This window comes from Carassius gibelio, chromosome A16 (assembly GCF_023724105.1).
Source record: "Carassius gibelio isolate Cgi1373 ecotype wild population from Czech Republic chromosome A16, carGib1.2-hapl.c, whole genome shotgun sequence".
Taxonomy (NCBI): Eukaryota; Metazoa; Chordata; class Actinopteri; order Cypriniformes; family Cyprinidae; genus Carassius; species Carassius gibelio.
The window spans coordinates 13,372,737-13,397,592 of NC_068386.1; the positions used below are offsets into that span (position 1 = coordinate 13,372,737).

Here is a 24,856-nt window from a genome sequence, read left to right on the forward strand (position 1 = left end):
TCCATAAACACGCTTTCCTGAAATCATGTTGTAGTTAATCAAACAAGCTTTCCTTAACCTCTTAAGTTCTATTCTTACTCCAAGTATGCTGAGTTTGCTCTTCATAGATACAGATATTGTTCTTGTGAAAGATGTTCAAGCTGATCTTTTTTAAACGGCAAATGCATTAGTGTGCAAAATGATTATGCAAATATAATATTAAATGATTTTTCATTTAATGCTTCACAATTAGGCTGTAATGTTATCATTACCCCAGAATGATGTATGGCAAAAAAGGCAGAAACTTTAATGTGTGATAGCGATAATTAATCATCATGAAAATTGTCTAAGGGTGCACCATAAATAATAATAAAACACTTTCAATTAATTAGTCAGACATTTACTTCACTTCATCTCAGTTGTGGGTAACATTAATGTTCAAGTCAAATGTCAAGTCATACCTGTAAAAAATAAAACATCGGAAATCAAATTTAGTCTGATCTCGGCAGAAAACATCATTTAGTAAATCTTTCCACTCACCACTGTATACACTTCTAAAAAATAATGTAAAAACAATAACACATTATATTCAGAGATTAGAAAACACTTTAAAATTTTCCTGAAAAAATAAAGAAAACGGCATTATGAAGCCTTAAACAATATAATGAGGCTTTTCTATGGGTTTCTCTTGATGGTATAAGTTACAACATGGTTACCCAAAAAATGAGAATTCAGTGAGGGTATGAATCCTTTCCATGCCAAAGCGAAGTACAGATGTCAAGATACAATGAACTTACTACCCTTTGAGTTTCCAGTTTTCAAATAACATGTTCACATAGTGTTTATCTCTCAAGGGTCACACAGTTGAAGGATCCTCTGCTATGTTACAACTTAAAATCTAAAGTGAACCCTGCCCCCACCTACTTTTCCATACACTACCCTTTTTAAATTGAATTTGTCTTCTGTTAACATACACCCACGGAATTCTCCCAAGCTGAATTATCTCTTTCCCACTGGCTTCTCTTCTTTTCCATGACTCTGTTGATGAGCCTTCAGGTTACTTTCTCTGCCAAAGCTTTTTCCGCATGTGGGGCAAGTGTGCCGGCCGGCACTGTGTGCCCTTGCCATGTGGGCCTCCAGCTGCTCAGGTCGGTTAAAACTCTCTTCACATTCTCCACAGGCGTGAGGCTTGCGCTGCGTGTGCTTCTCTTTCTTATGTGCTCGAAGCTGCGCTAGGTTGGGGAAAGTGAGGTCACATTCAGTGCAAGGGATCTGCAGAGCTGCTTTATCATCTTCTGCCTTGGGCTCCTGGGTAGATTTGGCTGGGCGTCCTCGTCTTCCTCCTGTCTTCACTTCAGCTGTGGCTGGTTTTGCAGAAGCATCTTCTGAATGGTTGGTTTCCTCAGGTTCCTCTGCTTCTGCCTCATTATTCTTTTGCTTTGCTTTCTTCTCAGCTGGCTCAGTTTTTGGTGGTCTCCCTCGACGTTTTACGGCGGCACTACCGTTGCAGTGCCTGTCACCTGCATGGTTCTCCTGATGTTGCAGGAGCTCTGCCTCTTCTTCAAATCCCCTGCCACATTTACCACATCGGTAGGTCTTAGTGGAATCCTCTTGATCCTCTCCGTCCATGGGCACGGGGTGCTGGGCCAAACGATGGTTACGCAAGAGTCCAGGGCTTCGAAATGTCTCGTTGCATTCTTTGCAAACAAACTGACGTTCAGGACATACTTGCCGCCGATGTGTTGTTAGCTTGTGGAAAGAAAGTGGCTCATGTTGAAATATTAAACAGGCTTACAATTAGAATCATGGCATATGTACAATACATAGCTGGCCATGCTCTCAAACACTACGATAACAATGGCATAACGTTTTTAGTGACTGTGTATTACCTATTTTGGTAATCAAGTAAAATTTAGAACAATACATTTTTATGCAGTACAAGATACTTTATATTCAAAAATCAAGCATTTTGTGTTTAAAACTCCTCTTACCTCTGAGAATGTGCGGAAACATTCTTGGCAATGTGCACATTTGAAGGGCTTGTCCTCCTTGTTGTGGGTCGACTGATGTTGTGTCAGTTCCTCAGAGGAGGGGAAGGTTCGATCGCACACGTAGCATGTGAAAAGAGTATCACACTGTTGATGCAAAGACAACAGGTTTGTGAATATACACTGAAGCAAACTAAACTAATTATAATTTTTATTTTTTTTAATATAACATGTGAATTCACATCACACAAAAGTATCCATCCAGCACAATGTTTTAATTAGACTTAGGTTATTTATATATTTGTTATGTGTGTGTGTGTGTGCAGTGTACACGTGTGTGTTTATTGCATTAGTTTCAGTCGTTTTGCCAGAAAAGTCATTTATTTGGTACACAGGTTAAGAAACTGATTTTGCTGCAGAATATGTTGGCAGTTCATTAATGAAACTCAACAAAATAGGAATGTAATCACCAAACAAATGTAAACAAGTGTAAAAGAGTGAAGCCAGTGGTGCTTTTCAGATTTAGTGGGAATAGGATTTACATAAAGTAAAAAGACTGTTTCTCTCTCTGCAATCCTACTTTATTAGTCATTTCATTTGGGTTAATGGACTGCTTGCAGCCGTGCACCAACAAAAAATATATCCAATCATCTCTAGGGACATCTGCAAGCTTCTGTGAAACTCAGTGGTGTTACAAAAATGCTTTAACAACAGACACAAAGCAACACATCCGCTCTCAATTTTGAAAACTGATACTAGCAAACTAAACTGAGAAACCATTCTAGAGTTTGAACCAGAAGGTTAATATTTTTAGAATATTAAGTATATTAATTTTGTTCTGATCTTCTGATTTTGATGATGTTCTGATTTTGTTCTTAGATTTATTTTATCCAAAGCTGCTTACAAATGAGGAATATCAGAAGCCAGAATCTAGAATAGTGCTAGAATCTAGTAATAATATTATCTAGAAGTATGACCACATCTACTCAAATCAAACTGTGAATGCTGTAAATATGTGCTATGCTGCTATCAAAGTAATGCTTCAACTAACCTGTTGAAGCTGCTGTTTGTACTCTTCCCGATGACTCTTCTTCATATGCCTTTCCTTGGCTTTTGAGTTGCAGAAAGTAATAAAACATTGAAAACACTGGAGGCTTTCATGCTGGTCTGAATACAGAGAGAGAGAAAGAAATTTAAACACCAGTATGGGAGGCAAATGCTTATTACAAGTTTATAACCAAACTCTATACCTAATGTTACATCAACATATAAAATGGGCTAACAGCAGACATTAAAAAAGCATTTAAAAGTACAAAAAGAAGAAAACGGATTTAGGATTTTAGGAATGTGATTAAGTATAGCACTATATTATTAATTCATTAATATATGTGTCCTGGGGTATTTCACTCATACTGTTTTTTTATTATTATTATTTATATCTTACTATAAGACTTAAAAAAAATTTTTTTTTCCATCCCGGCTTTTAAAAAAATGCAAAACACCATTCACCATTACACTATTTGAGAACTGGCATAACACTAGCTTTATGCAGCAGGTGCCCATAAGAAACATACATTTAAACCCAGAAGTCTTTCCATAACTGATCTAGGATATTCCTTTACACTCACATGACTGGATAACAGGAGGTGGTGCATGTTGCTGAATGGAGGTGGTGTAGGTATCCTCAATCTTCTCAGAGGGCAGTTCAGCAGGGGCAGCAGCCTCTCCTCCGCCCATTACTATCTCCTCTATATTCAGTATGTCAGAGTCCATTGTGAGGGGTAAAGAATTCAATGTATGCCTGCTGTAAATACAGAAGAGATGACAGTCAATCAATCTAGCCTATGTATACAAATATGTAACTTAAAGTAAACGCATTGCAGTTGCAAGTATCACAAAAACTAGTTTATACATTTAAAAAGCGCCACTCAAATTACTAAATAACGTAAGAATGCAACTAAACCATTTTCTACATCAGTTCTCAGATATAAGTTTTCACACTGCGGCTGAATGAGCAGTCACCTGAGCCACTGAAACACAACATAGTAACGATAGACGTGCTTAGTAACATATATATTATAACGTTATATACATACCTTTGTTTCAAACACTAAGAGCTCAACTTCACGGCATACTAAAAATGTTGTTCATAATATAAAAATATAGTTTCATTTTAGAAAACGGGGTTAGGAGACCAAACGTCTCCAATCGCGCGTTTTAGAGCCGCCTACCGTTTGTTCGCATTAACTAAGCTATGCTAAGCTAAATGCTACTAGCTAAATGCTACCAGCTAACGAGGCCTACAGCTTCTGTAAACCAAACAAATGCTAAGTAGCTAACTAGCTCATTGCGTAAAGTGTTAAATTAGGCCCACTATCAATGCATCGAAACCGCTGTAAAAAAAAAACCTTTAGCTGTTTGAATTTTTGTATTTAGCTACTATTACATTAGCCAGCAGCTGAGTTCGAGGTTGAACTTGGTGCAGACTAATATAGCCAAGTTCGCTGGCCAAAAACAAAGCCACAAAAAGATGGGAAATTTATATTTTTAGTTAATTAAATTTCAGTCTTAAAAATAATGTAGCAGAACCCTTACCTTAAAGAGAATATCCTTTTTACCTGGAGGGAAAAGGCATAGGCCAAACGTACATCTGAAATAAAGGGGGCGCAAACGTGTAGTCAGTGACCCGCTGTTGAGACTGAAAAAAAAAAAAACCTGCATCACGTGCCAAGGCGTCCGCTGTACTTTCAATTGTGTTCATAGAAGAGCAGAACAGGTATCTAGATGGCCTGTTTGTCGTGCAAAATAAGTTAATGGCTTCTTAAACGAGATAACAGTGTTAATTGCGTGGCCCTTATATAAAATAATTAAAATAATTGCATATCCAAAGAGAATAACTACACTATAACTGAACTAGTTAGATATAAATGCATAAAAGTGTTTATCATAAACACTAAGCAAAATACTATTAATGTAAAAGCTTTTATTTTATACAAATAAATTGATGCCTTTACAAAGCACAACAAGCAGGAATCAATAAAAACATCACATTCTAAAATGAAACCAAACAATGAAGAAACACATTCAATTTTTTGGCTAGTCTTGAAATATAATATTTTTTTTAGTAGGAACATAAAAATAAAAAATAACAATCACAATATAACATTCCTTATACATCGAAATGGGCTTATTTGACAAGAATAAAATCTACAAAGCCTGGACAAGAATAGACATGGATGGTTCAGGATTAGTTTTTAGTCATGATGAGCAATAACTTAATTAACAATCTTATTTAAGCAAATGAGTAAAAGTTTAAGTTAAAATGGGCACAGTCTGTATGCCTCATGAAGACCCCTCACTGTGAAACTTCAGGAAGCAGTTGTGGTTTCGAGAAATGCACAGGAACACACAGCATTTAAGACACCGCACACGTGATGTCCTCTCACAGCCCCCGAATCGACACCTCCTGGCCTCCTCGCCCTCTGCCAGCTGCTCTGGCCAGTGCCCAAAGCCATCAAACCGTGTATGTTCATCAGGCAAAGGGGTCTCAAAAACCTGGGAAGGTCTTGAGTTTGTATATGGGCCATGTAGTTTTAGAGCAGGAGGGCAGGGAGTTGATGAGTCTTGTGCGTCAACACCACTGGAGAGAATTAATGCTTTGGCCACCTCCAAACGAAATGCCATTAGTGATAACAGATCTGTAATATGACTGTAATCTTGCTTGTACTGTATCCATGCATTTACTAAAACCAGATCGATCAAGTCCCAGAGAACAGACTGCGGCCAAGCACTGACTGCCGAGTTTGTGCAGGGTGTGCGATAAAGACTTCTCAAGTCACGGTTCAGATTTGCAAACTTTATTGCTCGCTCAAAGCCACTGACAAGAGATGTTGAATGACATTTTTCTTTTACGACTGCTGAAAGTATAAAGCCATGATGACACCTGAAAAGCTTGAGTTTTCCATCCGAGCTCACAAACTCATCTCCTATTTGCCCTCTTGCCCCACCAACCTTGCCAGCGCTTTGCACCCCAGCAGCTAGAAGATGCTCTAGCATAGAAGGTGTAGAAAGCTCTGGTTTGCAAAGAAACACCATCCCTTCATTTCTCTCCTTACCTATAGAGACCATTTTCTCAACTACATCTTCTCTATTGGAGTCATCTACACTCAAGATGAAGTCCACAACCAATCCTTCACCATTTATGACAACCGTGTGAAGTAATGAATGGGTTGGGTGTCTTTGAAAGGGAAGGGGGTACTGGTCGACTCCATAGTTTCCATGTCGCTTCAGTGCCTGACAACCATCTTGAACACTTCTTATCAGTGGCATTACTTTCCACAAAGGATCGGTCTTTAAGTTTGTGCAATTATGTGCCTCCTCATTACTGTGAGCTTCATTACTCTGTTCTAGCTGGTCTCTATTCCTTTCGTCAGACTCCTGATCACTACTCGTTTCGACTGAAGCTCCGCCAGAACTGGCCAGCTTCAATTTACGAGCAAGCTCACAGAATTTTGAAGCCGACATGGCATCGGATATTAGAGGTACTCGTGTGCAATCTTCCCAGTAGAGCTTTGTGCTTGGAAACTTTGTAGTTAAAAAAAAAAACAAAGACAAAGAGAGAAACCAATAAGATGGAGAAAATATATTCTTAAAACATTCAACTGATTAGACTAAAATCAATACATTATATATTTTAAATATGACATACAGTATTGTTCAAAATAATAGCAGTACAATGTGACTAACCAGAATAATCAAGGTTTTTCGTATATTTTTTTATTGCTATGTGGCAAACAAGTTACCAGTAGGTTCAGTAGATTCTCAGAAAACAAATGAGACCCAGCATTCATGATATGCACGCTCTTAAGGCTGTGCAATTGGGCAATTAGTTGAATTAGTTGAAAGGGGTGTGTTCAAAAAAATAGCAGTGTGGCATTCAATCACTGAGGTCATCAATTTTGTGAAGAAACAGGTGTGAATCAGGTGGCCCCTATTTAAGGATGAAGCCAACACTTGTTGAACATGCATTTGAAAGCCGAGGAAAATGGGTCGTTCAAGACATTGTTCAGAAGAACAGCGTACTTTGATTAAAAAGTTGATTAGAGAGGGGAAAACCTATAAAGAGGTGCAAAAAATGATAGGCTGTTCAGCCAAAATGATCTCCAATGCCTTAAAATGGAGAGCAAAACCAGAGAGACGTGGAAGAAAACGGAAGACAACCATCAAAATGGATAGAAGAATAACCAGAATGGCAAAGGCTCAGCCAATGATCACCTCCAGGATGATCAAAGACAGTCTGGAGTTACCTGTAAGTACTGTGACAGTTAGAAGACGTCTGTGTGAAGCTAATCTATTTTCAAGAATCCCCCGCAAAGTCCCTTTGTTAAAAAAAAGGCATGTGCAGAAGAGGTTACAATTTGCCAAAGAACACATCAACTGGCCTAAAGAGAAATGGAGGAACATTTTGTGGACTGATGAGAGTAAAATTGTTCTTTTTGGGTCCAAGGGCCACAGGCAGTTTGTGAGACGACCCCCAAACTCTGAATTCAAGCCACAGTACACAGTGAAGACAGTGAAGCATGGAGGTGCAAGCATCATGATATGGGCATGATTCTCCTACTATGGTGTTGGGCCTATTTATCGCATACCAGGGATCATGGATCAGTTTGCATATGTTAAAATACTTGAAGAGGTCATGTTGCCCTATGCTGAAGAGGACATGCCCTTGAAATGGTTGTTTCAACAAGACAATGACCCAAAACACACTAGTAAACGGGCAAAGTCTTGGTTCCAAACCAACAAAATTAATGTTATGGAGTGGCCAGCCCAATCTCCAGACCTTAATCCAATTTAGAACTTGTGGGGTGATATCAAAAATGCTGTTTCTGAAGCAAAACCAAGAAATGTGAATGAATTGTGGAATGTTGTTAAAGAATCATGGAGTGGAATAACAGCTGAGAGGTGCCACAAGTTGGTTGACTCCATGCCACACAGATGTCAAGCAGTTTTAAAAAACTGTGGTCATACAACTAAATATTAGTTTAGTGATTCACAGGATTGCTAAATCCCAGAAAAAAAAAAATGTTTGTACAAAATAGTTTTGAGTTTGTACAGTCAAAGGTAGACACTGCTATTTTTTTGAACACACCCCTTTCAACTAATTGCCCAATTGCACAGCCTTAAGAGCGTGCATATCATGAATGCTGGGTCTTGTTTGTTTTCTGACAATCTACTGAACCTACTGGTAACTTGTTTGCCACGTAGCAATAAAAACTATACTAAAAACCTTGATTATTCTGGTTAGTCACATTGTACTGCTATTATTTTGAACAATACTGTAAATTACATTTTGAATGTAACTTTTTTTCAACACAACTTCATATGTATTATTCTATAATTTTTGCACACTTTTTAAACCTTGCACTGATGTTTAACCCAAGAAAACAAAATGAGCAATAAATAACTAAACATAAATAAACATAATAATGGTGCAAGTGTTTTTAGGGCACTAGACAAATCCACATAATAGTAGTTAAAACATGCAAAAAAAAAAAAAAAAAAAAAGTCAAACAAATTCATATTAAGAAACCGCCATAGAATTTATGCATAGATTATGCAAAATCTTTTTCCATTACTGAAATGTCAAGGACAAAGTTTGTCACCATCTTTTGTGAGTTACTCACTTTTCAAATGTGGTCATGTACTAACCTTCAGAGTTCCCATTGCTATGTGGATTCCCACATACTGTGCAACCTCTTTTTCTGTAATGAGGTTTGGCAGTTTTGATGTTTCCCTTGTGTAAACAGCAATTTCATTCCATGTGTCCAAACTAAAATACTGATTAAAGTAGTTAATGGGCTTCCAGTTGAGCTGCCTCTCTGGTTCTGTGTGCCTTGTTGGAGAGACACCCATGTTTCTGAAACTGAGAAAAAATGGCTGTTAAAGACTGCTGAGTGACAGTAATTTGGCACACCTAGAATTTTATGTTATGCCAACAAAACTCACGTTCTGCCACTTGGACCACATCTCTCTACACCACTTTGATGTACTGTACCTTTACTCTGTATACCATGGTAACAGGACATCACAATGGTTTCAGCTTCTGGTTCAGAGTGGACATTATCGGCATCATCCATGTCTGAATTCTCTGAAAGGAATTCTAAAAAGCCTTGAATTCTTTGCCGTTCAGCACTAACATCACCTACAAATACAACAGGGCACACTCTTAAATTAAGCTCATGGGACAGACTACACCTTAAAGCATTACACTACCTATTATTTTATTTACCCTCTTCAGATGCTGTATATAGATTTTGCATGTCCATTTGTACCGAACCTACCCTGACTTCCTCACATTCTTCAATTCCAGATGAAGTCCCTACAGGTGTTATAGTTGAGAAGTTAAAGGTGGGACAGATTAAAGATGACGTACAAAAACACTCATGTATTCAGTATGACAAGTAACTCATAAATATGATTTTTTCTTATATATCTTATAAAATCCAGCATAGTCTCTCACCTGCAAGTTCCCCCAAATTCAAGAATGTCTGATCCACTTGAGGAGGCTCAACTAAATGTTCCCTCTCTTCCTCCTTAACAGGATAAAATGTGCATTGCTTGCTGCAGGACTGCAGGGGTACTACATGAGAGTCCGAAGAGGTGCCATCTCTGTTCCTATAAGTGGTCTTATCTAAAAGTGGAATAAAACATAAGAAAAAAAAACACACAAACTGAGTTTTTCCACAAATTTGGGGGGAAAAAAAAGTACATAAATATATATGTGACGAGTGGGGCGGGGCCAAGAGATGTGGGAACAGGAGCGAGGCCGGTGGAGTGATTGGAAATGAGCGACACCTGCTCGACCCACCAGTCTCGAGTCCCATGGGGGAGATGGAGTGATATAAAACCAGAGCGACGACAGTGAAGGACGAATGATGACCAGGCCTGGGCTTTAGTTGTGTTTTGCTGTTTTGTGTTTATTTTGATTATTAAATCTTATTTGATTGTCCGCCGGTTCCCGCCTCCTCCTTCCCGATGATTATAGAGTTTGTACGTCGTTACAATATAAAATATAACAAAAAAGTTTTAATGACAGATTTTGCAGAAAGGGTACACTAGAAAACATTCTGTAAAATGAACTTTCTTGATTCTGGTGAATTAACACAACTAAATAGACATAAATAAATGAATCAAAGTTAATAAAAAGCATTTTAAATTATTAAAGGTTTAAATAGCCAAGATTTTGCAGACAAAGGGGCAACAGTTGTATTAGAACAGAACAGAGCTGTATTAGAACAAAAACTAACATGTATTCAGTTAAATAATTTTGTTTAAACTGACCTTGACATGTAAAGCGATGATGATCCACGGGCTGAAACGTCTCATTTGTCATTAAGTGGTCTTCCGCTTTGACAAAAAACATTTGTACTCCTTGCATTGCACCACTCTCAGAAGAAATCAGACTGTTTTGAGCCAAATTTGTAGAACGTTCTTCTACTTTAACATCAGCTGATGTGTTAGGCGAAGTCACTTTACTGGTATCCAATGAGGAGTTGGTCTTTAATGAGACCTTTAGGTAAATATGATATATAATACATTACTTGACACAATAAATACTTAATACTTTCTAAAAGGGTTTAAAAGTCAATACTCAAATGTTAAAGGACAACATCTGAAGAGTCTAATAAAACATGCAAAACACTCACCCTAATCTGATTTTGGGTGATTGGATTTTCCATATTTCTCTCTCGAGCAGTAAAGAATTTTTCCAGTATGATTCCAGGTGAACTTCCGTCTCGAACCAGCTCTCTAGATTCTTCAAATGAACTGTCTCCAGAGTTTACAATATCCATTACACTTGTGGTAACAGAATCCAACTCAAAAACAACCTGTTCCTCAGGACCCTCCTCAGAAGACAATGGTTGACAAGTTTCAGAGGCATTAACTCCATTCTTGTCATTTTGTTTGCTCTTTCCCTCCGGAGTATCAAGCATACACAGATGATAGAGAACCTTGCAATCTTGTGGCTCCTTATTTCCTTCTATTTTCTTTTTACTTCTGTTTTCTATGCTAGTTCTTCTTCCAAATGGTCTCTTGCTATGGCTTCTTCCAACTGCTTTCTTACCTCTTATTGCAGAATTTTCTCCCATCACTCTTTTATGATCATCAACTCTGCGTACAAGTACCTCCTCTTCTTCTTGCTTTATCTCTGGTTCAGTAAGAAAATTTTGAGTCAGTACTACACTGACATCTTTTGCAGACTGAGAACTTTGATTGTGCACTTCATTTTCAAGCTCTTGAGAGTCACCTGAAACATTATTTATCTGAGTGTTGTCTTCCACATGGTTTTCACCAACCATTACTAAATTAACCTCTGAAGGCAGTTCTTCTTTAATTTCTTCCTCTGCTGCATCTTTGAGTTGAGCGCAAGATGTTTCTGTGATAGACTCGACCCCATTACTCTGATCTTTTTCTGACACATTATCTGGGGTTGAAGCCTGGGAAGGAATCTCACAAGCTTCTAAAGGATTCTGCTCAGGAGGCTGCTTAAGTCCAGAAACAATTCCTTCAAAATCTTTGACTCCTGCTTGTTCCTTTCCTTCAACACCACCAGAAGCAAGTGTTAAAGAAGGAGACTGACTTAACGCTGGGAATGATAGTCTTTCTCCCACAATCTCCCCCACCTCAGTCTCCATGTCCCAATCGGTTGCAACTTGAATTTCAAAGACATTAGGGGAAATACATTTTTCATTAGGACCAGGTCTTATGATTCGTTTTTTAGCAACATCAAATGTTTCATCTGGGAAGGACACCTTTCCAGCTGAGTGCCAGGATGCCATGTGTTCCTGTAAAGCAGACACTTCTGAGAATGTCTTTCCACAGTCCTGGCACCCAAGGGTAATTTGAGAATACGGGGGGCTCAAGGCAATTTCTTGGTCTGTCTTTGTAGGAGCTTTGCGTTTCCGTACAATTTTGGGCTTTGTAGACACAGAACCAGGGCTGTTCTCAACAGAGGGCATCTCACCTGATTTTGTTTTCTTTTGGTGTGCTATATTCAAGGATTTGATTGCTGTTTGTTTTGTTTTTTTCAGTACCTTATCACGCTTGTTTGGGGGTGATTTGTTGAGTTCAGTAGCATCCAACTTGTGCACCTTCAGCTGAGGCTGCTTGTGGCCTTTTAATATGAGCAAAGCTTGTTTATCTATGTGAGCCAGGTCTATAACATCAGGGCTAGATTTTCCCTTTGTAACTTTATGCTTGGGTAATTTGTGGGTATTCTTCTTAAAGTTATCACTTTGGCTCTTCCTATCCTTGGGTTTCTTGGGACATTTGTCTTCAGATTTCTTCCCCTGCTTCTTTTTCTTTTGTACAGGTACCAGTGTTTCATTTTGGTGAGCCTTCTGGACTGAGTTTGCCTTCTCGTCCAAACTGTTTTGATTCTTTATTTTTCTCTTCTGGGATTTCCCTTGTTTTGTTGCTTCTGTTTCTGCCAAAACAGTGTCTAATGAATTAGTAATTTGAGCTGTTGTCTTCACTGCTGCTTCTGAAGGACTTTCAATCTCCTTTCCCTTTTTATCTCTTTGCACTTTTTGGTTTAAATCTAGTTTATTGACATGCTGAGACAATATAGGAATTTGATCTTGATCACTAATTTTCTGGTTCTGGTTTTGATTGGTTTTTGAGGTTATTACCACCTTCGGTTTAGAGGATTTTTTCTTCTCACTTGGTCCGAATTTGACAACAAGCTTTTTGCTATTTGCCTTTTTTTAGTAATTACTTTTGATGAAGTATCAACTTTTTTGGTTGAGGCTAGCTGACCATCACATACTTTACTTGCTTCCTTAGTCTCTATTTTGTCAGCCAATTGTTTCTTAGATTTTTTTTTCTTTGTTGGAAGTTTCTTCTGAACAAAACGGAAATCCTGTAAGCTGGCTCTAGTCTTGTCTTGTGTAAGCACAGAGCTTTGTTGAAGGTCAATTACGGTGTCATTCTGCACACTGTTGAGAGAATTGGGCTGAGAATGTGGTTCCACTGGCATGGATGGTTCTTTCTCTGATTTAGATCGGTCCTTTTGATCTTGGACTTCTTGAAGTTCTTGAGGATCACTTAATTTGACTATATTACACTGTTTACTTACCACCAGTGACTCAGATTCCACTGACAATTCTTTTGAATTTAGCATTTGTGCAGGACATGACATCTCTAAATGTTCCTCTGCTATTTGTGCCATCTCATTAACAGAATCATTCTGTGGTTTTTCACTCTGTAAAGATGTTTGATCCAGCAAAACCGAAGTATCAGTCTGCACTGGTATAAGTTCAAGGTGAATTTCATCCATTTCTATTTGGACCTCTGTTTGTGTCAGTTCAACAGCTGTTACTAGGGTCTCTGAGTTTTCTGATGAAATATTTGCTCCCTCTTGTGATAGAACATTTTCCTTTTGATGCAAATCTCCAATTTCTGCAGACAACTGAAGGTTAATTCGCTCTGTTTTTGATGAGTCTGTGTCAGATTTCTTACATTGTGTTGGCTGAATGGTTGATTTAGTAAAATTCACATGTAATGGTTGCATTAATGGCTGTTGATGGGGTGACCCAAAGTTGTGTGGCTGCAAAGGCAATATAACCAACTGATTCACTTTCTGTACATTGCCAAGTTTCTCAATTAGCCTTTTTATTTGCACAGGATCCAGCTTATCCATTCGCTCTGTTGTTTGTCCAACAGTTTCCATGATGAGAGTCTGTGATTGTCCATTTGCGGTCTGTGTCAGAGCAAGTCCAGTTGGCTTTAGTTGTGGCACCATCACAGCACTACTTTGTGACTCTTGAGAGTGTTTATTTCTGATGTGAAGAAGTTGTGCTTTAGAAGTCTTGAAGACTGCAGCACACTGTGAACATGGGAATTTCCTCACATTTTTTCCTGTAGAAAAAGAAAAGTACAAAGAAATCAAATTGTCAGCATAGCAACATTGACATTTAACAATCTGCAATGACACTGAACTGTTAAATATTAGATTTTTAATGCGAGTGACGAAAGCACAGTATAATATAAGGGTGCACAATTTATTCAAACCATATTAGTTATCAGTAGATATTAGAATTTGAGTTATTGGTATTGTGCATTTCAGCAGATATTGGATATAAGGTTACCCATGAAGTCTTTTTAATGCTTTAAGGTTTTGGTCATTTACCTTTATCCCTCTTTTTCTTTGAACTGATTGAAGCATTTGTCTGGTTATCCTGGTTATCTTCTTTCTGATGTTTTTCTAAGTGGTGTTGAAGAGACTTGGATGCAGAAAACTTTCTACCACAGTGTTTGTGTATGCAAACAAAAGGCTTTTCCTCTGTGTGTACCCGTTGGTGGTATCTGAGCAAAGTAAAGGTTTTGAAAGGCTTGCCACACTCTGCACAGGTGTATCCATGTTTGCTGAAGTGAATTTTTTTTTTGTGACTTGTTAGTTCACAGGATCTGTAGAAGGCCTCACTACAAAAAGGGCACTTGAATCGCTCATTACCTGTGTGTGTGCGTTGATGGGCCATGAGCTCTGTGGAGGTGGTGAAATGCTGATCACAAACATAGCAAGTAAAGAGAGCATCTCCCAGCATGCATTGCTGATATTCTGCAGGGTGGCTCATTTTAAGGTGCCGTTCTTTGCTTTTGGAGTCACTGAAGATGATGTGACATTCTAGGCACTGCAGTGAGAGTTGGGACGCTAGAAGTTGGTATTAAAACAAAACAATGCATTTTAGAAAAGTAAGTCATACCACAGAAAGTGCATGTTATGACAACTTGATTAAAAATTTATTTATTTATTCAAAATAAGACCAGTAATATGCATTAAGAAAATAATATTAATTTCAGTTTCATACCAACATTTGTGAATATATAAGAGGACTGTAACAATATTTAATCTAGGCTATGGGGAAACACACCTAAGACTCAAACAACTTACAGGTTAGAGGTATTACTTTGGCCATGTCAATTTTCAAAGGGTTAAATTTGTCCTTCTTTGGAGGGATGATCTTTCTGTTGGCATTGTCTACTGTACTTCCAGTTAATGGTTTAATATTGGCACAACTTTTTGGTGTTTCATTTGAGTTTATGGTCTCTACGGGCATACAACTTTCAGCCGTACAGTCTGATGAGCTTGTTTCATTGGATGCCTGCTCACATCGCACTTCTATCACAGTATTCAAACTTGACTCAGCAAGACTTGTCTGATTTTTGCAATGAAAGCCTACAAAGTTGGCAGTTTTATCTGATCCTTCTTTAACGGCTTCAGGTTGTGGGCTTTCCTCTTCTGTTGCTACAGGAAGTGCACAATGCTCCACTGTTTCCTCTACAGGTGTTACAGGCTCTATTATTGGTGGTGCCGGGACATAGAGGTCTAGCTTCAACTCAAGGCCACGGTTTCGTTCTGAACCCTCTGAAACCTCTATTCCATGTACAATACTATCTAATGGCGCTTCAGAAGGCGACAGGCGGTCTGAAAGTGAAAGCTGCTCATTGTGCAGATTTGCTTCAGAAGCAGATGGTTCACAGAGTGGGTCATTAGTAAGTTCCATGCTGTTCAACTGTTGATGTGTTAAATAGAATTTAGATCTGTAAAAGTCTGCTAAAATAGAAAGAAAGTGTGCAAGTTAATTTAGAGGAGCACAATAAAAACATAAAATACACATCCAATGTACCATAGAGTTTTGAAATAATCAAAAAAAAAAAAAAAAATTGACCACTGTATAAATTGTATAACTATGGATTCTTTAGACATGTTAGCATGTAAATATAAATAATAAGCATAATGGAAGAAGTGAGACTATAAATTAAAAGCATTTTGATTCTTTGATAATAACGTTGCATCTCCGAGCAAAATACAGTTGTACAGGTGTTTTTTTTCTTAAGTAAATTAGTGTTTATGAACGATTTGATTAACTGACTCGTTCAAAAAAATGTTTCCTCTATCGAAGTAACCAACAGAAAGAGTCAATGAACAATCCCCACCACTAACTGTGCGTTCACACCGCCGCCGTCGAGAGCGTCAAAAATCGCTCTGGACGCGCTGCCAACAACGCTGTAGAAAGATTCGTGAGCGCTCTGACGCTCTGACGTAGTTCGAATGATTATCTTGTATTTAAAGGGGCCGCAAAGCAAACAAGCTTGTTGATCTTATATGACTGACCACAAGGTGGGTAACCTTATAAGTTAACCTCATTAAATATTTTAAATGTAAAAGTAAGAAATTGATCGGCGGAAATACCTTTATTGTAGTTATGTTTGCTAACGAAATAAACCAATTAAAAGCCATTTGTGTGGTGTGGCTTTTGTGTTCATGGTAGTCTTATTTCAACATTATAGGAGACATTTACTAGCCTTGGTCTTTATTTAACTTTACCATTAATCTGTGTGCAACCTACATTTCAAACTCTCCTGGTTGAAGTGTAGCTTTAATGCAGTTGGTCAAATCGGTGTTATTTTGAGCAAATGAATTGCATTCCCGCTGAAAATCAAACGTTCTAGCGGGAAAATGTTGCCTATAAATAGTGTTGTGCGCCTTATTAAATTCACATCACGATGGAGGATCAAGTTGTTGCGTTTGGCGTGGGATTGCTCTGCCTGCGGAGAAGACGTCGGAGATCGGTGTGGGTGCATGACATTCTCCAAGCCCGTCAGCAGCTTGGAGAATATCACCGGCTGGTGCAGGAGCTGCGGCTGGACGACGGCAGGTTCCAGCGATATTTCACCTTGGTCCACGCATCATTTTTTTTATTTATGTCCCTGTACGCAAACAGGGACACGTCGTAGATTATTGGGAAACCCGCAACAGCAATGATCAATCTCTCCTCCATTTTGCTTGGGAACTAATGTGGTCGGAACCAAAGTTTACAGGACTGCGTTCTCTGGAATCCTCTCAAGCGGTGGACTTCTACGTTCTGATTGGTTGCTGCCCAACCGCGTCATAGATCATTACCATAAAGTTGCCCTGATTTCTAGAGGTGTGCGATACCGCTAGATTTGGTATCGATCCGATACCAAGTAAATGCAGGGCCAGTATCGCCGATACCGACACCAATACCGATACTTTTTAATAATTAAGGTGGATGCGTCTTCAACCTAAATCTAAATGAATTTTCATGACTTTTAATTTGTTTTTGTGATTTGCATTTTGGGTTATTAATCAGTACTACAAAAGCTTTTGTTCAGAAACAACTTTTGGTTACTTCTGATTTATTGAAATAAACAAAGTTACAAAATGATTACTTCACAAATATAAAAAATGTTAAAACAAATTCTCTTTTCAAGTAGCATGTTAATAAAAAAATGTTTCTCTTCTTTAGTGCACTTCTTTTCAGGATTTTTTTCTTAAAGTCACAACGTTTTACTTCACAATGTAAAACAAATTCTCCTTATACAAAATTCCTGAAGCCGACATCTTCCACTATGGAAAGAGGCTGCAGGTCCTTTGAAATCATTTCTGATAGGCGCCTTGTAATATCCACTGCTCTTGGAGAATCAGCTATTGATAAAATAATAAAAATAATTAAGTCTGGTGCACATCTAGGTGGAGTTTAAATATAGAAACTAGTATCCCTTTCACAGCTAACACAAAAAGGGTAGATCGGCCTGAAAATACAGCCATACAACGCTCCTCTTTCTCTCCGCCTCTGACTGACTGCCGTTAGAAATGCGCGGCTGAGCGGTGCGCGCGCCTGACTGCTGGTGGTAGCGCTAGTGGTGAGTCACGTGACGGTACAACACAGGAGCATATGCACAGGAGAGGGGGCGGAAAGCAGTGTCGAGCACGAGCAGCACTCTTAAGAGCTTGCTCTGCTCTGTGACAGCAGCAGCATTTTGACAAACACGGCCAGGTCGCAAAACGGGAGAAACTGAAACTTAAGTATCGATATTTTCCCGCTGGTATCGATCAATACCGATACCAACGTTGGTATCGATATTATCGATATTAGTATCGATCTGCCCACCTCTACTGATTTCAACTCTCCTCGACGCTCTCAACGGCCAAGTCGCGCCGCGCCGCTCCTCGACGCCGGCTCACATTGAAAATGAATGACTTCCGGCCACTTTGACGCTCTCGACGCTGGCGGTGTGAACGCACAGTAATGCGCAGACTGACAGCCTGTCTGAAACACACACATATTGTCTCAATTTTATGGAGTGACACACACAGTGAAAAGTGCTGTTGGATTATACCAGCCCTTTCATAACTCAATGAAACTACAACGGTCTTCGTACAGAACAGATAAAATAATCGTGGAAATGCAACCTATGCACTGAAACATTCATGTGACAAATTTATTTAATAGTCGTCTTTGTAAGGTTTACAATGCAAAGAAACCAGTACAAGTGGTTATTGAAGGGATAAACCTGTTGTCTATGAAGGTACATAATCACTATGTTTTGAAACCCAGCCCACTTCGCAGGTTCATTAAAATAATTTGAGCGACGAAGGAAAGAGAAGCCGAAATAAACACGACTACAAGAATATTATGTCTGTTTACCCTCAGTCGTGAAGTGTAAGTGTATGATCCTTCTACGTTTTCGCCAACAAGAGGGTTATGGCGCTTGCCTGTGCGCACAGCCATAGCAATGAATGAACTAATATAAGCCCCAAACTCACCGAGTTTCTTTTTTCATCCTCCCAGCGAATTTTCGAGTCAACATGTCCTTGATAACCATTGGTTTTGCCGTTATATGAGGGGCTTCATGCGAGATCGCCATATGACTACACTAACTGATGCAGGCTGTGTGACGTCATGCACCAACTGAGATTATATGTAGGAGTTGTAGTTCACAGAAATAGTTGTAGTCCTTGAAATAAAATACTAGAAATTTCAGGGATCTCACCGCACCTCAAGGAGTGTGCGAAATGTAGATGTATGTGGATAATTATCCAAAATATTTAATCAGAGCATTATATAGGACATAACACTGAGGTCACGTGGGTCATTCTACAGTGCAAACTGTCCCACAAACAAAAAACACATTTAAAAATAATTTAAGTATTCACATCTTAGATGTTTACTAAGATCGTTTTATTCTCTATTGAAACACACAATAATATTTAAAACATCAGTAAGCTTAATATTTATTAAATTATTATTTTTTGGGTACTTTAAATTGGAAGCGGTTGTCCCAAACCCTAACCCCTAAATCAATAAATTAAGAAACCAAGCACTGCTGTCCTGCAGAAGAGCATCTGGTCTTCACAGGTATTGGCTTTACATACTCATGAAAGATGGCAGGTTGTTTCAGCTTGATCCGCATGAAATCATTGTTAGATGACTATTATAGTCTGGATGTGGAATCACCTTCTCTGCCCCGATCAGCTGCTCTGAAACTTATGTCTTTATCATCTCGTTGAGGATTAAACGTGCACGGTAAGGCAAATGTAATGTCTTTGGACATGTGTGGATGAAGACTCTGGAAATAATGCCATGGCTTCGTTGATAAAAGTGGCATCGTCATCAGGAGCTGAGGCTTGGAGGTGGGAAAATTGGTAAGAGCGTTTGGACACGGAAGCGCTGCTATGTGACGTCAGACTTAACAAGCGAATACCACCTTATTTCAAAGCCTGTGTTATAACCCATGTTTCTTTTTTACCTGTGCCCGTTATGCCAGTGGATGCACTTTTAAATAACAAATTTTTCCTGGCTTCCACCTCCGACAGCAAAACCTCACGTTCATTATCGTTAAAGTTATTTTTCTTTGTCTTTTGTTTAGGTGCCATAATTGTCTTTCTCTGTACAAGTGCCTCGTTGTGGAAAGCCCTTATATGGAGCTGGTTTGGGCGTGAATTATGCTAATTACTGACCTCGTGCACGCGGGCGCTCATTTAGAAGACTCCAAATTCACTAACAGAAGAACGAGTTTAAGAACAAGCTCATGTGCGTACGCACGTGTTGTGAATTAGGCGGAAAGTTCTCATGAGAAGTTCAAGTGTGCGTATAAATAAAAAAATTGTCAGCAAAAATTAGTGAATGAGACCCAATGTCTCCCACATTACATCTAAGGGGTCCCAGATCCAAATCAGGCAATCAAGTGATCAAACAAACAAAAAGTGCCAAAATTTACTCAGAAAGGAACAATCTATTATTGCATTTTTGAAAGCATCCAATAGCCTTTGCTGTCAATTAATTACATTTAGATTATTGCACATATGATAGCATTTAAAGCACATGATGTCTAAAAACAAGCATATATCAAACCTCCTATCTTGGAAGCTTTATTCAATGCATGTGAAGCTCAGACTCCTCCTGGTCCGGTTTCTCCTCTTGCAGTTTCTCAACCAAATTGTGGCTGCCAGGCCAATTGTTTGTTTAACACATGGACAGACTTTTTATTATAGACAATTTCAACTCAAAACAATATATCATGTCCATGCTTTTATTTGGATAATAGCCACGTAAATCAGTCATTATCACAAAATAAACACCTAGAACTGTGCTTCGTGATCACAGTTCATTTTGCAATAATGACCAGCTGACAGTACATCATCCTTTACTTATCTCTTTATTAGTGAACAATAAGATTTCTGATATTGTCATGATCCGGTCACTGAACTTCGGTTAAATCACCACTAGAGGTCATCATCCACAACATAGACTCTCTCACTACACAGTACACACTTCCGAGTACTTTCACACACTTCCGAGTATTGTTCTGCACACATCCCTCTCCTAGCGATAGCTGCGATACCAAGCTATTCCGCGTTTGTTTTCATAGTCTTGTTTCAGTTTATACTTTTCATAGTCTTATCTTAGTCTCTAGTTTTCATAGTTTAGTCTTTTTCCTGCCTTGCCCCGTTTCTCGTGTTTTGAACATTTGCTTTGGATTCTGGATTACCCCTCTTGCTTAGCCCTCTGGATATTGTTCACTCATCGAAGCCCTATGCTTGCTCTAGGAATATTCTTTGTCTTGCCCTCTATATACCTGTTTGCCAGTGTTTGACCCATGTCTGTTACGACCATGTCTCTGACCGATAAAAGCTTGCACATGGATCCGCATGTCTCAGGTCTCGTCACCCCGGTTACAGATATCACAAGTCTATGATTGTGAACAAAGAACAATAATGTGACCCAGTTTCTGGTGCAGTTTCTCATACAGATATCACAAGTCTATGATTGTGAACAAAGAACAATAATGTGACCCTTGGTTTTATGAAGTTCCTGGTCTTGTATTAATGCAAAAAGTGACAAGTTGTGGTCTACAGGACTTGAAGGCCTGAAATTTGCATGTACCGAGTGACTGTAAAAAAAAAACTTTAAAATATCATATCCATGTAAAACAAAGGATAGAAACACTTTTATTTGTTCCAAGCTGAATTTAATTATGGGTATTTCAGAAACGTTATCCTGTAATCCTTGTAAAAGGTCCAGCTAAGCTGAACAAGTAGTTAATTGTTAGCTATGGTGGACTGGACCCAATCGGTGTAGCTGCACACCTCAGCATAAACCCCAGGATAGCCTCTTTGAGCACAGCCATAGCCCCAAGAAACAACTCCTCGCAGTTCCCCATTACACACTACAGGACCACCAGAATCACCCTGTGAAAGTTTGGAGAAATTTTTTATGATTTTGTATGAAAATACATAACACATATAGAAGACGACAAGGTCAATAACATACCTGACATGAGTCTTTGCCTCCATCCATGAATCCAGCACAGAACATGTTATTAGTTATCTGCCATCCATACGCACTCTCACACTGTGCCCTTGACAGTACAGGCAAATCCAAACACTGAAGTTTATCAGCATAGTCAACTGGAAAAAGAGGATATGAACAATGTTAAAGCTTTACATCTTGTATATACACTTACACAATAATGTGTTTTGTTTTTGCTAGGAGACGCGTGATCAATATCATTTCATCTAAAGACGTAAAAAAATAAGGAACATGTTTGATATCCCCCAACTGGATGGAACCATACTCTGCATTTGAAATACATACAAATGCCGGTCACCTCAAATAGTAAGCTATATTAGGATAAGGGGGAGATTAATAACATCTTGCTGCTCAGTAAATCTATTTTGAAGACTGTTAATGGTTTTATAACAAAGAAAACTTCCATTATTCAGCCTCCATTATCTCACCTCCAGTGGTGATCTGATTGCCCCATCCAGAAACCAAGCACTGCTCTCCGGCAAAAGAGCAGCTGGTTGCCAGAGGGATTGGCTGCACATACTGGTTGAAGACGGCAGGCTCTTTCAACTTGATCAGCATGAAATCATTGTCATACGTATAATCGTTATATTTCGGGTGAGGAATCACTTTCTCTGCCCCAACCCGCTGCTCTGTGCCTTCTTGAGTGTACACATTGTGCTCTCCCAGGTGGACAGTCAGACGAGAAGCTCTATTTGACAAGAGACTCCCGCATTACTGGGCTGTAATACAACTTTTATAAGCAATATTGTCTATCTGCATACAGGTGCATCTCAATAATTTAGAATGTCATGGAAAAGTTCATTTATTTCAGTAATTCAACAAATTGTGAAACTCATTGAAATTAAATTCAATGCACACAGACTGAAAGTAGTTAAAGTCTTTGGTTCTTTTAATTGTCATTTAACAAAAACCCACCAATTTCAACAAGTTAGAATACTTCAGAAGTCCAATAAAAAATGTTTTAGTGAATTGGTGGCCTTCTGGAAAGTATGTTCACTTACTGTACATGTATTCGATACTTGGTAGGGGCTCTTTTTGGTTTAATTACTGCCTTAATTTGGCGTGGCATGAAGGTGAACAGTTTGTGGCACTGCTGAGGTGGTATGGAAGCCCAGGTTTCTTTGACAGTGGCCTTCAGCTCATCTGCATTTTTGGTCTCTTGTTTCTCATTTTTCTCTTGACAAAACCCAATAGATTCTCTGTGGGGTTCAGGTCTGGTGAGTTTGCTGGCCAGTCAAGCACACCAACACCATGTTCATTTATCTAACTTTTGGTGCTTTTGGCAGGTGCCAAATCCTGCTGGAAAATGAAATCAGCATCTTCAAAAAGCTGGTCAGCAGAAGGAAGCATGAAAGTCTCCAAAATGTCTTGGTAATGGATGCAGTGACTTTGGATTTTTTTTTAAACACAATGGACCAACACCAGCAGATGACAACTTATCACTGGACTTCAAGCAACTTGGGCTATGAGCTTCTCCACCCTTCCTCCAGATTCTAGGACCTTTGTTTCTAAATGAGATACAAAAATTGCTCTCATCTGAAAAGAGGAATTTGGACCACTAGGCAACAGTCCAGTTCTTCTTCTCCTTAGCCCAGGTAAGATGCCTCTGACGTTGTCTGTGGTTCAGCAAATTCCTTGACACGTCCGTGTGTGGTAGCTCTTGATGCCTTGACCCCAGCCTCAGTCCATTCCTTGTGAAGTTCACTCAAATTCCTGAATCGATTTTGCTTGACAATCCTCATAAGGCTGCAGTTCTTTCAGTTGGTTGTGCATCTTTTTCTTCCACACTTTTTCCTTCCTCTCAACTTTCTGTTAACATGCTTGGATACAGCACTCTGTGAACAGCCAGCTTATTTGGCAATGAATGTTTGTGGCTTACCCTCCTTGTGCAGGGTGTCAATGATTGTCTTCTGGACAACTGTCAGATCAGCAGTCTTCTCCATGATTGTGTAGCCTAGTGAACCAAACTGAGAGACCATTTTGAAGGCTCAGGAAACCTTTGCAGGTGTTTTGAGTTGATTAGCTGATGCATGTCACCATGTTCTAATTTGTTGAGAAAATTAATTGGTGGGTTTTTGTTAAATGTGTGCCAAAAGCATCACAATTAAAATAATCAAAGACTTAAACTACTTCAGTCTTTGTGCATTGAATTTATTTAATACATGAGTTTCACAATTTGAGTTGAATTACTGAAATAAATGAACTTTTCCACAACATTCTAATTAATTAAGATGCACCTTTATTACATCTTTGGAAAAGAGTCTCAAATGACTGGTTAATGTGCTAATCTTTATTACAGAATGTAATGTCTAACTTATTTTTCACAGCCTTTGATTTAGAAATCCTGCAGCTGTTACATTTGACAGTCATACATTTGAGTGCACACATTCACAGTACAGTAACATCTTATTAAAAACGTGTTTGATGAGGTTTAACAAAAAATGTAAGATATACTTACGAAACGTAGCAGTGGGCAGCAGAAACAGCCCATCTTTCATTAATTAGAGATGCTCCACACCATCGTTGCCCATTATCATAAGTAAGGTAAATCTGCCAGGGCTGGGAGTTTGCAGGACATTCATAACCTCCAATGATTTTATCATCTGCGCTGCAAGCTTCATAAAAATTATGTTTAATTGTTAACAGAAAGCAAGATAAAGCAGAGGAAATCACAATGTAACTGAATGATTATTTGAGCTTGTGTTTCTTTGTAATATTTGCAGTTTCATCTGGTTAACATCTGTAGTAGCCTATGTCTCTTATTAACGTTAAAGACTAAGGAATATTACAGGTCAGTGTAGGAAACTAACAATGCACAATAATTAATAAGAAAGAGGGACATACCCACAGCCACAACCAGCAAAGCAAAAACAATATTTTTCATTGCAGTGGAGGAGTGCTCACATCCAGACAACTTTAAAGAGCAAACTTCTACAAAGTTCAAGAACAGCATTCATATTTTTAAGTGGTTGATTTAACACTGATAACTATACAACAACCAATAAGATCATGGAAAATGACTCCAAAGAGAAACATAGCACCTGGGACAACAGTTCTTATCACACTGTTTTCCATGAGTATGATAAATCCAAGGTAGTGTACACGAAGGAGAGTACAAAGCTTAAATAAAAACTTAAGGGCAGCCAGTTATCATTGGCACATGGTGTATTGATCATGCATCGATTCAACACACAAATAACAGCTTGACAA

At 38.7% G+C, this 24,856-nt stretch overlaps 3 protein-coding genes across 7 annotated transcripts; all 3 read right to left on the reverse strand.

The window, feature by feature from the left end:
* Positions 1 to 363: 363 nt before the first annotated feature.
* LOC128030687 (zinc finger protein 16) lies at positions 364 to 4,721 on the reverse strand. Its single transcript, XM_052618512.1, has 5 exons — positions 4,563 to 4,721; positions 3,596 to 3,771; positions 3,019 to 3,134; positions 1,971 to 2,114; positions 364 to 1,728 (listed from the first exon to the last, which is right to left on the reverse strand). The coding sequence occupies exons 2-5, from the start codon at positions 3,738 to 3,740 to the stop codon at positions 979 to 981; spliced, it is 1,155 nt and encodes a 384-aa protein (XP_052474472.1). The 5' UTR covers positions 3,741 to 3,771; positions 4,563 to 4,721; the 3' UTR covers positions 364 to 978.
* A 214-nt stretch (positions 4,722 to 4,935) lies between these two features.
* On the reverse strand, positions 4,936 to 18,764 carry LOC128030685 (uncharacterized). Of its 5 annotated transcripts, XM_052618505.1 has the most exons (11): positions 18,601 to 18,764; positions 14,920 to 15,582; positions 14,482 to 14,679; positions 14,158 to 14,333; positions 10,673 to 13,886; positions 10,308 to 10,536; positions 9,487 to 9,657; positions 9,256 to 9,345; positions 8,973 to 9,168; positions 8,676 to 8,889; positions 4,936 to 6,551 (listed from the first exon to the last, which is right to left on the reverse strand). In XM_052618505.1, the coding sequence occupies exons 5-11, from the start codon at positions 11,984 to 11,986 to the stop codon at positions 5,310 to 5,312; spliced, it is 3,456 nt and encodes a 1,151-aa protein (XP_052474465.1). In that variant the 5' UTR covers positions 11,987 to 13,886; positions 14,158 to 14,333; positions 14,482 to 14,679; positions 14,920 to 15,582; positions 18,601 to 18,764; the 3' UTR covers positions 4,936 to 5,309. The 5 variants fall into 5 exon arrangements, with proteins under 5 accessions (XP_052474465.1, XP_052474467.1, XP_052474469.1 ...); XM_052618507.1 differs by having other exon boundaries at positions 14,158 to 14,679; positions 14,920 to 15,579; XM_052618509.1 differs by lacking the exon at positions 14,158 to 14,333.
* A 2,498-nt stretch (positions 18,765 to 21,262) lies between these two features.
* On the reverse strand, positions 21,263 to 24,654 carry LOC128031115 (trypsin-2). The gene is made up of 5 exons (XM_052619350.1): positions 24,491 to 24,654; positions 24,105 to 24,261; positions 22,075 to 22,334; positions 21,608 to 21,744; positions 21,263 to 21,525 (listed from the first exon to the last, which is right to left on the reverse strand). Exons 1-5 carry the CDS (start codon positions 24,597 to 24,599, stop codon positions 21,376 to 21,378), a joined length of 813 nt encoding a protein of 270 aa, XP_052475310.1. The 5' UTR covers positions 24,600 to 24,654; the 3' UTR covers positions 21,263 to 21,375.
* Positions 24,655 to 24,856: the final 202 nt, after the last annotated feature.

Coding starts and splice junctions, on each gene's coding strand:
- LOC128030687 (XM_052618512.1), bottom strand. CDS start 3,740: ATGGACTCTGACATACTGAATATAGAGGAGATAGTAATGGGCGGAGGA. Junction 3,135..3,595: donor ACCTCCTGTTATCCAGTCAT/GTGAGTGTAAAG, acceptor CTCTGTATTCAG/ACCAGCATGAAAGCCTCCAG. Junction 1,729..1,970: donor GTTTCCGCACATTCTCAGAG/GTAAGAGGAGTT, acceptor TCTTTCCACAAG/CTAACAACACATCGGCGGCA.
- LOC128030685 (XM_052618506.1), bottom strand. CDS start 11,986: ATGCCCTCTGTTGAGAACAGCCCTGGTTCTGTGTCTACAAAGCCCAAA. Junction 9,658..10,307: donor TCATCGCTTTACATGTCAAG/GTCAGTTTAAAC, acceptor TTCCACTTTTAG/ATAAGACCACTTATAGGAAC. Junction 8,890..8,972: donor TGTGGTCCAAGTGGCAGAAC/GTGAGTTTTGTT, acceptor ATTTTTTCTCAG/TTTCAGAAACATGGGTGTCT.
- LOC128031115 (XM_052619350.1), bottom strand. CDS start 24,599: ATGCTGTTCTTGAACTTTGTAGAAGTTTGCTCTTTAAAGTTGTCTGGA. Junction 24,262..24,490: donor TTTGCTGGTTGTGGCTGTGG/GTATGTCCCTCT, acceptor ATTTTTATGAAG/CTTGCAGCGCAGATGATAAA. Junction 21,745..22,074: donor CAATCAGATCACCACTGGAG/GTGAGATAATGG, acceptor CTCTTTTTCCAG/TTGACTATGCTGATAAACTT.